Genomic DNA, 14,236 nt, shown 5'->3' with positions numbered 1-14,236 from the left:
TAATACAATGAAGTGATGCAAAGCACTTTAATGAAATCCAGTTTCAATCAATCATTTATTACTGAAATGTATTGAGCCCTTGCCCTCTACTAGGTACCAGGGTATCTCTCAATACTATAAAGAGACACAGAGGATATATAGATATATACAGATATATGAAAAGAGGGAGAGACAAAAATGTGAACAAATAATTTCAACATAGTACAATAAATGCTATCATAGAGGCAAAGACTTGTGATAGCACAGATAAGTAAAAAAGGTTCCAGAATAGACAGAATCTTGAAGAACAGAACCTTGAAACACACGCAGGTATTTGGGAAGGGGAAATCACCATCCCAGGCAAAGCAAACAGCCCATAAAACACAAAAGAGCCATACGAGAAGCTGGCAAGGGGAATAGTCAAGCCTACTACATGCATGGAGAGAACTATATCTGACCAGGAGACAGAAAGCACACAACAAAGAAGCATGCAAGCCACTTGAGAGAGCCCAATGTACATGTCCCTGAAGGCAACAGTAAGCCACAGCAAAATTCCAATAGATCATGCCACGATCAAATCTGCGTTACAGGAAGACACAGATACAGAGACTGGGTTGCAAAGGAAGAGCCCATCATCATTGCTCTCTGCTTTGATGTTCACATATTTCAATCACAGCAAATAGTAACAGGCATAGGTTTTATTCAAAGGCACATACTAAATTGTCAAGTAAAAACCACAAAAAGCTGACTGTATACTAAGGATTTAAAGGACTCTGTAAGGAAAAAGAATCACAAATAAGATTACTGGAAAGGATTTAAAGTAATTTCTTTCTTCCTCATAAAACATTCATTTTCAAACTTTCCTGCTTCTCACACAGTATTCTGCTGCCACAAGTAACCCATCTTCAGTTCACATTAAACCATCCCAAATTGGAAACCAGAATAGTAAGTGCAAACTGCTTATGAGAAGATGGAAATTTTTAACCAATGAGCAGATATATTTATGATCGATGACCCTTTTAGAAACCAAAAAATGTCTAGGATTACTAAGCAATACTTCCCGTTCTGTCTTGATTACACAGGTCTGTGAGCACTTACCTTTCTAGATTTCAGATTACTAACAAAGGTTAGTGCAAGGAAACGGATGCAATCAGAACTAGGATTAGAAGAGGCCTTAAACAGCCACCGAAACCCGAAGTTTAAACCTCACTACAAAGTCATTTCCTCAGGTGATTATTCCATTTTGCTTGAGTCTCCGCCAAAGGAAAGAAAACCACTATCCTTGAAATAGCACATTTGATCTACAGCTAAATTAAGAAGATTTTGACAGCACATGAGCATTCAACAAAATGACCTTACCACCAGCAAATCTGAACAACCACTTGAACCCTTTAGAAATACAAAGCTATAAATACAGTAGGCTTAAGGAAATGTAAACTTTACTATGAATAATTACAAAACAGCCTTGTAAGAACTGAAAGATTTTTATAAATATGTTCAAGACAAAACTTAGTCTCTTCCTATGGGTGGCAGCAGGCTACAACATATGGAATCAGAATACGTGGATGAATTTGGTTTCCTTCACACTGAGCAACCCTGGGCAATTACCCAACTGCTCTTTGTCACGATTTCCTCACTAGTGAGATAGGAAAAGTCTCTCCTTCACAGGATGGTCAACCCTTGTGATGCGCTATATGAGAATTTCAATGCCTATCGACTACTAGTCTTCAGAGTAGTACAAAAGCCCAACATGCGGTAGATAGTAAGATAAAAAAGACAGTAAAAATTGTAACATTAACCATAAAAACCTTCAGAATGATTCAATCAAATACGCAAAATAGTATAGGCTTCAAAAAAAAAGTGTGCTATGCCACTGAAATATTATTAAAGAATAAAATAACACCCATTTCCTTTCTGTTTAAAGGAAAAGTACCTGCAAAGCCTATTGTAAAAATATATAAATAAAAACTAATTCTCTGTGGAATAAAGTGCAGAGAATTTTAGGAAGTTAGCTTCTACTTACATCAGGCTTGGAATGCTGAAATATCTTCAGGGGAAATTTTAGGTCTCCTTTAGCTAGAGTTACTAAATATTCTTTTAATAGCTCACTGGCCACACCAGGACACTGTTTCTCACAACGGTGAAGAAAGGGAACCATCCACTGGTAGGCACTTGTCACGTACTTGTCCTCAGGACACTGAAAGTAATTAACCAAAATAAACAGACAAGCATTCAATTACACTAGTATCTTATTATATGAAACAACAAGTTGTATAGCTTACAGATAATTGGACTAATGTTAAATAGTAAAAGCCCAACACCTTTTAAAACAGACTACTAATACAGACCAACACGCAGCCATAGAACAGATAACCTTCTGCCCAGGGTGAGTAGACCTAACAACAGTCATATCACTTGGCCCACCTCTCAGACCATGATCCATCTGGGGCCCCACACAGCCTTTGCACGGCTCTAGAAGGCAAACACACTGCTACTACTCAGTCATGAGTTCCTCAGAGCAGACAGGGTCTATGCAAAAAGTGTATGTGCAAAGAGAGCTGGAGAGAGACTTCAGACCAACATAAAGAGTGTACAGAAATGGGCACAGGGACACAGACATAAGCAGAGGGTCCCCTAAGAGTATGGTCTCAGCTAAAAGCCCAGGGCCTCCCCTCCTTTTCCTCTTCTTCTTTGTATTGTTCTGCCCCTTTGCATCCACCTTCACAAAACTCCCAAGGACACAGATAAGTTTACTCATTATCCCTCAAATGATTTCTCTGAATTACCCTAGGGAAGCCCTACAAATAACACATTATTTTCACTGGATGGCTGATCAAGAAAAGAACAAGAAAGCAAAGACGGAGAGAAATGGAAGATGGGTAAGAAGGCAAAGATTGTGAGAGGGTGTGGGAAATAGGAAAAATGCAAGAGAGAGAGGAAAGCAGAGTGAAAAGGAAAAGGATCGAAGGAAATAGACAGAAGCTCTCAGTCAGCTGCGACTGCAACCTTCATCGCGCCCACTCCAATGAGGCTGCCAACTGTAAAGGACTAACCAGCATTCTTCGACAGGTGCCCCCTCCACAGCACCAGCATTCCTGCCTCTCTGCTCAGTGGGTGGAACACTGGGAGTAAGAACAAGATGACTGGAGGGTAATTTCAGAATGCCTGGGAAAATTCTCTTACACATTCCACTCCTCAAGTCAGGATGTCTTCTTCATATAACTACCCAGTGCTCTGAACTCTAGTACTGTTTTCTAAGTCCTTGAAATAGAAGTAATTGGGAATTTTAACACAGTAAAATATCGCAAGCAAAGCTAACAGAGGACTGTTTAGTTTAGAAATACACCTAACTGGAAGGAAAGAAAGTTATACAGACGAGTCTAACTAAAGGCAAGCAAGGTACAAAGACAGCCAAAATTGCTTTGTATGTCTTCAGTAATCTGATTTTTTAAACAGTAAAGAAATTGTCCTTTATTTACCAAGTTCTCCAGTTTGAAGGACATCTCTTTTTGGTTTGAGACACATATTAATCAAAACACACATGGAATGCTGGAAAAGAAACTTAAAATAAAACTTACGCTATTCATCAGTAATCTCAGTTTTTCAATGTCTTTCATCTGCTGGAGTTCTTTCAAGGTTAGAGTTAAGTCACAACCGGCTTCATACACCAATGTTTCCAGAGTAACCAAATTATCACACAGAGCCAGCAAGCCAGGAATATTCCGCTCCATTCCGAGTCGAATAAGTGACAGTGCGCAGTCAACCTAAAATTGAAAAGTGACAGTAAATCCCTGAGTATTACATACTTCTCATATATTTTAAAGTAAAAGCCTACAGAACCTAACTTATGAATGACATTATCAGTAACGCATATTTATTATTTATTACAAAAAATTTGAATTCTTTATCAAATATATCAGCATGAAAATGTTACAGAAGAATCAAGAAACCAGAAATATCGAAGAAAGATAACAAGAAAAAGAAAACCATCTTAAATTTATAGAGCATTATAAACAACAGTACAGTCTTATATATACTTCTCTATTTAAATCTATTGATAGGGAAATAAAATCGCATAACTAGTAGTAAAAAATCAAAATGTCAAATTAATTTTATTTCACTGAACCACAGTGCTTCCACAAAAAACGTCTGTTTCCAAGGTTTTCCTTTTATATTCCTGTGCTGTACATATCCTTTCAAAGTGCCTCCCTCATAGAAGGCACTCAATAAATAACTGTGGAATAATTAAGAATAAAAATAGTTTATCTCAATTCAAATACTTAGCCTTCACCAGACAAAAACAAAGGATGATTTTCCTCAACTTGCTCAGTAGATAGGAAGTTAACCCCTACTTCCTTTTTTATTTTTGATTTTTTTTTTTTTTTTTTTTTTTTACAGGCAGAGTGGATAGTGAGAGAGAGAGACAGAGAGAGAAAGGTCTTCCTTTGCCGTTGGTTCACCCTCCAATGGCCGCCGCAGCCGGCGCGCTGCGGCCGGCGCACCGCACTGATCCGATGGCAGGAGCCAGGAGCCAGGTGCTTTTCCTGGTCTCCCAGGGGTGCAGGGCCCAAGCACCTGGGCCATCCTCCACTGCACTCCCTGGCCACAGCAGAGGGCTGGCCTGGAAGAGGGGCAACCGGGACAGAATCCGGCGCCCCGACCGGGACTAGAACCCGGTGTGCCGGCGCCGCTAGGCGGAGGATTAGCCTAGTGAGCCGCGGCGCCGGCCCGATTATTTATTATTTGAAAGGCAGAGTGACAGAGAGAGAGGGAGAGACAAAGAGAAATTCCTTGAACTCCCCAAATGGCAAAAACATCCAGGACTGCGCAAGGTAGAAGCCAGCAGCCTAGAATTCCCACGGGGGTGGCAGGGACCCAAGCACTTGTGCCACGTTCTATTCCTTTCCTACGTGCATTAACAGGAAGCTGGATAGCAAGCAGTACTCAAACCAGCACTCACTGTGGGATGCTATTGTTGCTGCTGGTGGCTTAATTTGTTGTGCTACAATACTCTGATTTTATTGATTTGGGTCTTTTCTCTTCTTTTTTTAGTTAGTTGGGCAAATGGGGTGTCAGTTTTGTTTAGTTTTTCAAAAAACCTGCTCCACATTTGGCTGATTTTTTGTAATGTATTTCTCTGAAGGGAGGAGAGAACTTCCACTTTGACTAAGACCCTGTCTGAATAAGATCAAAGTCAGCGAACTCAAAAGGCTTCCATAGCCTTGGCAACTCATGACTAAAGCCTAGGGAGATTACTGACGCCATAAACAAGAGTGTCAAATTGTTAAGTCAACAACAGGAGTCACTGTGTACTTACTCCTCATGTGGGATCTGTCCCTAATGCACTGTCCAATGTGAAGTAATGCTATAACTAGTACTGAAACAGTATTTTACACTTTGTGTTTCTATGTGGGTGCAAACTGATGAAATCTTTACTTAATATATACTGAATCGATCTTCTGTATATAAAGATAATTGAAAATGAATCCTGATGTGAATGGAATGGGAGAGGGAGCGGGAGATGGGAGGGGTGCAAGTGGGAGGGAAGTTATGGGGGGGGGGGGAAGCCATTGTAATCCATAAACTTTACTTTGGAAATTTATATTTACTAAATAAAAGTTAAAATTAAAAAAAAGGCCCATCTACAAGGGAAGCAGGATACACAGCAGACTCATAGAATGGCAGATGTCCTAAATAACACTCTGGCCTCAGAATCAGCCCTTAAGGCATTCGGATCTGGCTGAAGAGCCCATGAGAGTATTTTAGGCATGGAAAACCAAGACACTCTGGCAAAAAAACAAAGAGGACCTAAATGAAATATCTCTGAGAGTGATATCCCAGTGGAAAGAACAGGCCATCAAAGAAGGAGGTACCTTTCTCTGAAGGGAGGAGAGAACTTCCACTTTGACTATGACCTTGTCTAAATAAGATCGAAGTCAGCGAACTCAAAAGGCTTCCATAGCCTTGGCAACTCATGACTAGAGTCTAGGGAGATTACTGACGCCATGAACAAGAGTGTCAAATTGTTAAGTCAACAACAGGAGTCACTGTGTACTTACTCTTCATGTAGGATCTCTGTCCTTAATGCGTTGTCCAATGTGAATTAATGCTATAACTAGTACTGAAACAGTATTTTACACTTTGTGTTTCTCTGTGGGTGCAAACTGATGAAATCTTTACTTAATATATACTAAATCGATTTTCTGTATATAGAGATAATTGAAAATAAATCTTGATGTGAATGGAATGGGAGAGGGAGTGGGAGATGTGAGGGGTGCGGGTGGGAGGGAAGTTATGGGGGGAAAATACATTGTAATCCATAAACTTTACTTTGGAAATTTATATTTACTAAATAAAAGTTTAAAAAAAAAAGGGCTTTTTTTTTTTTTTTTTTTTTGGACAGGCAGAGTTAGACAGTGAGAGAGAGAAAGACAGAAAGAAACGTCCTCCCTCCACTGGTTCATCCCCTAAATGGCTGCTACGGCCGGCGCACTGCACCAATCCGAAGCCAGGAGCCAGGTGCTTCCTCCTGGTCTCCCTTGTGGGTGCAGGGCCCAAACACTTGGGCCATCCTCTGCTGCCTTCCTGGGCCACAGCAGAGAGCTGGACTGGAAGAGGAGCAACCGGGACAGAATCTGCTGCCCCAACCAGGACTAGAACCCGGTGTGCCGGCACCACAGGCAGACGATTAGCCTAGTGAGCCAAAGCGCTGACCTAAAATGGGCTTTGAAGAGTCCATGGGTATTAGGTGAGGAAGGAAGATTAAGGGAAAGAGAACAGTGTGGGAACAGAGATGCATGGCATCTTGACAAAGTACACTTAGAGTCACCTGACTGAAAAGGAAACAGGAAGTGAATGATCAGGGACATGGCTGGTGAGGTAGGTAGGGGCCAGATAATAAAGAATACTGTTTGTCAAGAAAAGTAATTTGCAGTTTATCCCAAAATGCAATATGACAAAGGAATTTTCAATGGAGGTATGTCATAAATAGTTACACTTTGGAAAGAATATTTAGCATTTATTGAAGAATGAATGAAATGTGAATGATGAGCTGGAAATGGACTGGATTGAAATAAGCAGACTATCAAGGACAAGCGCAGTCACTGCTGGTAGAGGAATTCTGACAGAAGCACAGGGATTCATCCATTCATCCGTAAGTGGTTCACTCATTTATTCACACTGAGTAAATGTTTGTGAACACTTCATATGTAGCACGCAAACAACAACAAAGAGCTAAACTAAGACGGTGTCACTGAAGACATACAGAAGAATGCTGACGGACAATTAAGAAGATAGAATTTATGCAGCTTGGGCACATCAAATGAGAAGTGTAAGAAGGAGGGGGAGTCTACAACGAGTTTAGGTTTCTGATCTAAACCACGGATATATACATGTTTATGTATGTGGGTGGTACCTCTGTGGGCAATAGGGGGAGTTAGAGAGAGTAGCACATATACAAAAGTAAAAAATTAATTAGATATTGAGTAAGTTGCTTTTTTTTTTGCAATCTTTTTTTAAAAAAAGATTTATTTACTTATTTGAAAGTCAGAGTTACACAGAGAGAGGAGAGGCAGACAGAGAGAAAGGTCTTCCATCCGATGGTTCACTCTCCAATTGGCCGCAACGGCCAGAGCTGCACTGATCCGAAGCCAGGATCCAGGAGCTTCTTCTAGGTCTCCTATGTTGGATGCAGGGGCCCAAGGACTTGGGCCATCTTCTACTGCTTTGCCAGGCCATAGCAGAGAGCTGGATCAAAAGTGGAGCAACTATGTTTCGAACCGGCGCCCATATGGGATGCCGGCGCTTCAGGCCAGGGTGTTAACCCACTGTGCCACAGCGCCGGCCCCACAAGTTGCTTCTTGAGATGCCTACGGGACATCTTAGATGTTCAGCAGTAGGTCCAAAAACAAGAAAACAAAATATGTGGCTGAAGCAATAACATTCTGAGACTGTCAGCATACAAATCACAGGGCAGTACTTGGGGAGAAGGACCTGAATGGGTTCCACCTTCAGGCTCTCTCCAGTGACGGGAACAGTATCCCAGGGATAGTTAACACTTAAGGGAGAAGTCAAAGAATAGGAGCCACAGGAGGAGACTAAAAAGAATGGCTAAGAAGGCACTGACAAGAAAAAACTGGAAGCCTAAGCTAAAGAGATTTCAGGAAAGAGTAGTAAAGATTGTCAAAGAACAAGATGTGAGATAGCAAATCGAGGGAACCTGACATTAAGAAGTGGACTGCTAGCCTCACAGCCTGAAGTTTCAGTACAGTGGGAAGAATACTTAGACTCGGGAATTGAAGAGTAAACAAAAATTGAGAGAGTGGCCACAAAGAACAGAGCAACTATTCCTGAGCTAAGGTACAAGGGGAACAGAAAGCCAAAACAGAAGCCGGGGAGAGTATGGCGCTAATCTTTTGACATTTTTACAAACGTATAATGTAAGGGATTTGAACTTTATGCCCATAGCTGGGGTTGGCAATAACTAAGGAGAGGTTAAATATACAGGACAGAGAAGCGATGAGCGTTAACATGAACCCGAGGAGGGGAGAGGGTAAAATCCAGAGCACAAAAAAAGGGAGGAGCTTTGAACATAAAATGTGTTCCTCTGGGGAGAACTGGAAAGAATAAGTGCAAAAGACAGGAGGTTCTCAATTTTTCAAATAAACACAAAGCAAAATCATCTTCTGAGAATGATGAAGTAGGTGGTGGGTGAAAGGAGGAGGGGAGAAGGGGAAGAGGGACAGCCACACAGCACAAGGCAAAGAACCTGCTCAGGACAAAGGCCCAGCCAAACCCTTCAGATACAAGAAAAGAAGAAATTCATATTCAGATGGAAAGACTGATGCAAAAATAGGTTGGGGGGGAGGTGGGGAGTGAGGGTCCAGGAATTGTAGGTAGGTAAAGGATAAGACAAAGTGGAAGGATATGGTAATGCTTCATTCAGTTCATAAAATTTTTAACTGAATTCCTAGAACTAAAAATCCAATTCACATATGAAAAGATACATCTACCTTCACATTAATCTAAATAAAAAACAAACTCTATCTCAGGTGACTTTTCGGAAAGCAGTAAGAAAACGATATAGAAAACACAACTTTGTACAAGTAATAGTCTGACTACATGGCATATTACTAATATGAAATACACTCATTAATTCTGTGATCCAAATCATCTTCTAATATCAACTTTGAATTTACTCTCTTCCCAAATAAATGAAAATGTTCTATAATTTACTTACTGACACTCAATGAACGTAATGTGTAGACTTATACCACATATCCCAAGCCATCACTAGGTAAAATTCTTCACTATAAACATTTTCCCAAACTAACAAATAAGTTTTGCTATAGAAATCCATAGACACAAAGGAAAAAGAAGTCCCACATCAATTAAATCTCTAAAAATGAAAAATATAGTACTATGTCAGATATCATTTTGATTGTACCACAAGCTACATGAAATGGCAATACCCGATGTGAAGCCTATAAAAACCTCTATTGTAAGTGTTTTTATAAATCAAACACAGAATACAAGCCAACTAAAGCATGAGAAAAATCACTTTCCTTTTTAATTTTTAGGTAGGTATCCCCAATTACTGGAGGAAAAAAAGAAATCAAGTTGTCTGGGAATGATTGTGAGACTATTAGAAATTTTAAATTTCAGAAAGCTCCACAGTTTTTGAATCAAATGTAAGAGCAGTTTTAGATTTGCAGCATAGCTGAGCAGAAAGTAGGTCTGCATATACCTCTTGCTCTACTTACCCTCACCTCAAACCATCTACCCCCTGCCCTGTCAAGGTCACTGAGGGTAGAGAATTTGTTATAAAGTCTACATTAACAGATGGGCTTCTTTCACTCCGTAATATGCATTTCAGGTTCCTCCATATGAAATACAACCCGGTTGGTGTATTATCATTCAATAATACTGCATTATATCTATGTGCTATAGTTGTCCATTTATATAAAGCCATCTTGGGTCATCAACTGTTAACAAATATACCATTCATGGGGCCAGCGCTGTGGTGCAATGAGCTAATGCTCTTGCCTGAAGCGCTGGCATCCCATATGGGTGCCAGTTCGAGACCCGGCTGCTCCACTTCCAATCCAGCTCTCTGCTATGGCCTGGGAAGCAGTGGAAGATGGTCCAAGTCCTTGGGCCCCTGCATCCACATGGGAGACCCAGATGAAGCTCCTGACTCCTGGCTTCAGATTGGCACAGCTACGGCCGTTGCGGCCATCTGGAGAGTGAACCATCGGATGGAAGACCTCTCTTTCTCTGCCTGTCCTCTCTCTGTGCAACTCTTTCAAATAAATAAATAAATAAATCTTAAAAAACAAACAAACAAATATACCATTCAAAGGGGGCTGGCGCTGTGGCATAGCGGTTAAAGCAATCGCCTGCAGTGCTGGCACCTCATGTAGGTGCTGGTTCAAGTCCCAGCTGCTCCATTTCCGATCCAGCTCTCTGCTGTGGCCTGGGAAGACAGTAGAGGATGGCCCAAGTCCTTGGGCCCCTGCACCCATGTGGGATACCCAGAAGAAGCTCCTGGCTCCTGGCTTTGGATTGGCACAGCTCCGGCCATTGTAGTCATCTGGGGAGTGAACCAGCAGATGGAAGGCCTTTCTCTCTCTCTCTCTCTGTCTCTCTCTCTGCCTCTCCTTCTCTCTTTGTGTAACTCTGACTTGCAAGTAAAAATAAATAAATCTTAAAAAAAATACCATTCAAAGGCAAGATTCTAACAATAAAGATAATTTGGGTGGTGAAAGGTTATTAAATTAATTAATTAATTAATGAAATAACAGCACTGATAATGTGGCAATTTCTGTCACAACAATTAAAAAAAACAATGCTTGAAATTTGAGCCACAAACATTCAAAGATTAAATATTGAAAAAGCATTACTGTTTTTTTAAAATGCCTGACACCAATTGCCCAACATTTTATAGACATTAGAAATTTTTAAATTTTCATTCTTTGTTCAACTAACAGAACTTCATAGAAATCAGGTTTTGTGGTTTTTTTTTTTTTTAATGTACATATAAAAACACACACACACCTTCCTCCTTACTCTCAAAAAGCTGTATCTAGTGGTAGGCATTTTGGTGCAGCAGATTAAGCCACAGAGTGGGGCAATCTGTCTCCCCTGTCTGAGTGCCTGGGATCAAGTTCTGCCTCCATTTCCAATCCAGCTCCCTTCTACTGCACTCCTTGAAAGACAGCAGACAATGGCTCAAGTACCTGAGAATCTGCCACCCACAAGGGAGATCTAGATAGAGTTGCTATTTCAGCCTGGCCCAGCCCTGGCCATTCTAGACACTTGGGGAGTGAACCAGCAGATGGGAAGTTTATTTAATGTACTTCTTTCTCTCTCTCAGTCGCTCTCATTCTGCCATTTAAATAGAGAAATTAAAAAAAAAAAAAGTTGCATCTATAAGTTCAGCTAAAAAAACCCCAAAGCACTAAAACAAAATTGGTCTAACAGGTTCCTTTTTCTTTTTAGACAGAGATAGTAGTAATATAATAAATTTGTAAAATTTTTGCAAATCATATGATGCCATCGGAATCTTAAAGATCTCTAGAAGCACGTTTTCAATCTATAATTGTCTGGAGATAAATGTGCCTCATTGACTCATGTCATCAATTGTTATCAAGTTGATATGGGACAAGTCAGGGAGACAGTTAAGTTCATGAGCTGGAGGCCATACCTTCCCTACCCCTTGTAATCCTACCCATCTACCTATCAATCAGATGATCCCTTCTCCAGGATGCGCCTCCCCTTACCTGGGACCTGGGAGCAGTACTACGTAACCAGTCCCTTTTCCTAAGTTCGTAAGAAGCCTGGTAAAGGAGACGAGGCTCACTCTTTCTCTCTCTTCATGGATCCAGGGCAAGCATGGAATAGAAGTCTCTCTACCTTTCCTGGCCCACCATCCCTACATAAAGCCCTCACGTGCTTGTGTTTCCTCCTTACTTTGTAAATAAACCTTATCACACTGCACATCATGTTTGTGCCTGTACTTAGAATTCTTCTCTAAGTAAAAGGCAAGAGTTTGGAATAGAAATTTAGGTCTGACCTAGTATGAACTGGTCATTTGCAGATACATGATATTGTTCTGAGACTATAATTCTCCAAGGGAGCTGAACTGTCCACCAGGAAACTTTGACTATGTGGAGAAGCATCAGCACAAGAATTACTGGAACGTAGATTCACACCAACTGGGTAGAGGCCAGGAATGCCAGACGTGGCTCCTGCCTACCTTTCCAATGTCCCGGAAAGTCTAGTGTGGTCAGACTCTAGCTCTCAACTTCAGTTAGCTTTTACATAAAATTCCTTTTTGTTTGTGCTAATTTGCACCAACTTTTCCTGTAATGCAGCTACTGTATATATTAAGGGAAGATTTTACTTTCTTTTGTTAAAATTTCATCTGACAATAACTGGTGGTATTTCTCTCAAAAGATGACATACTTGAGTCTGTTAGCAAATTCAGTAATCTTCGTCAAAGTATTTCCCACTGATTTTACTTCCTAGTATGGTCATGATCATGGATTTATCTACTTCATTCATTATATAGTGCATATTAGGTCATTATACAATTTTTTTGAAATTATTTCTGTTGATATTGCATCTATACTATTGTTTCAGGATGAAAAGGAAGCATTGCATTACAAAATATTTACTACAAAAAAATTCTATGAGTCTGAGGCCAACCGTTTTTAAAGATTTATGTCCCTAGTTCTCGTATTTGTGTAAATGACCATTTTTATATAAATTCAATAAGATTATACACAAACATGGCTTTTGTATATTGTTTATCTATCTATAAAACAGAGAATTAGAGTAGATTATCTCAAAGAGGTGTTGTTGTTGTTGTTGTTGTTGTTGTTAACTGTGGTATCTAAGATTCTAAACATTTTTAAATATACTATGGTCCTTAACCAATTTCAAAACCTTGGAAAGTCAATCATAAATATTCTTGATCACCTCACAAAAAGTTTGGTCTAGAACATTCCTAACATCTCCAATAAGTAATTCATCTTCAATTTGACAAATACTATAAGTAGCAATAAAATTAAGCAGGAAATCAAGAAGACTAGCATAGAAGACTAGCATATCTGGGCCATCCCAGATATATCAAGTAGAAATTTCAATAGATTTCCATATTACTCCCCACAGTATTGTTGCTCACCAGATCCTGTGGATTCAACCTTCCAATCAAATGAAAGACTGATGCCATGACAGGCAGCCCAAAGCCAGAATGCAAGCAGAAAGAAAAGTGTATCCACTGGACAGACCTTGTATCAGACTTCACAGTACATTCTGTCACTCTTTGCTCTGAAAGACAAATCTCTGTTCTCTAGGATGAAGACAACTATTGCTTACATCTACAGAGCATTCATCCGCCAGAGTTTTGAATGCTCTTTCATGTATATTTTCTTTGTTCTCATCAGCTCTAGTCTAAGAACTAACCCCCAGAGAAAGTTAAGGTACAAAGAAAACATAGGCAACAGGATCAGAGTCACGGGGTCCATTAGTTTCCCGAGTTAGGATTAGTATTCAGAAACCATAAAGTACCATGCTTATCTCTCTCTTGCATGCTCCCTGTCTGATGCTGCTGTTACACATCTCGGCAAAGGTACAGAAGAACTAAAAGAAATTAGGCATGGACTCGAGGAAAACATTGGAAACAGCTTAGAATAGGGTTCCTGAAATGAAAAATTATAATCAGATGACTCCCTGCAGTATACCAGAAGACAAATAAAGCATTTCTTTTTTTTTTTTTTTTTTTTTTTTTTTTTGGCAGGCAGAGTGGACAGTGAAAGAGAGACAGAGAGAAAGGTCTTCCTTTGCCGTTGGTTCACCCTCCAATGGCCGCCACAGCCGGCGCGCTGCAGCCAGCGCATCACGCTGATCCGAAGCCAGGAGCCAGGTGCTTCTCCTGGTCTCCCAAGGGGTGCAGGGCCCAAGCACTTGGGCCATCCTCCACTGCACTCCCGGGCCACAGCAGAGAGCTGGCCTGGAAGAGGGGCAACCGGGACTAGAACCTGGCTCCCCAACAGGGACTAGAACCCGGTGTGCCGGCGCCGCAAGGCGGAGGATTAGCCTAGTGAGCTGCGGCGCCAGCCCAAATAAAGCATTTCTACATCGATAGGATCCCTCAATATCATAGTAAGTCTATGAAAAATAGAAATATGCAGGAATACAAGGAACAGTATGTATCACATTTTAAGAATTCTGATCAACTTTTCTTATGTGTCTT

The 14,236-nt window shown here is 40.6% G+C and overlaps 1 protein-coding gene across 4 annotated transcripts in view; it reads right to left on the bottom strand.

Annotated features, from left to right (window-relative positions):
* The window catches only part of NBAS (NBAS subunit of NRZ tethering complex), a 461,789-nt gene that overhangs the window by 285,674 nt on the left and 161,879 nt on the right, over positions 1–14,236 (bottom strand). For all 4 annotated transcript variants that reach the window (XM_070069748.1, XM_070069749.1, XM_070069751.1 and 1 more), the window contains exons 24-25: positions 3,558–3,743; positions 2,003–2,176 (exon numbers count right to left, since the gene is read on the bottom strand). In XM_070069748.1, the coding sequence (XP_069925849.1) occupies positions 2,003–2,176; positions 3,558–3,743 (360 nt within the window). The remainder of the gene's footprint in view (positions 1–2,002; positions 2,177–3,557; positions 3,744–14,236) is intronic.

Source organism: Oryctolagus cuniculus, chromosome 2 (assembly GCF_964237555.1).
Source record: "Oryctolagus cuniculus chromosome 2, mOryCun1.1, whole genome shotgun sequence".
Classification (NCBI taxonomy): Eukaryota; Metazoa; Chordata; class Mammalia; order Lagomorpha; family Leporidae; genus Oryctolagus; species Oryctolagus cuniculus.
This window is presented reverse-complemented; position numbering and strand designations above follow the sequence as displayed.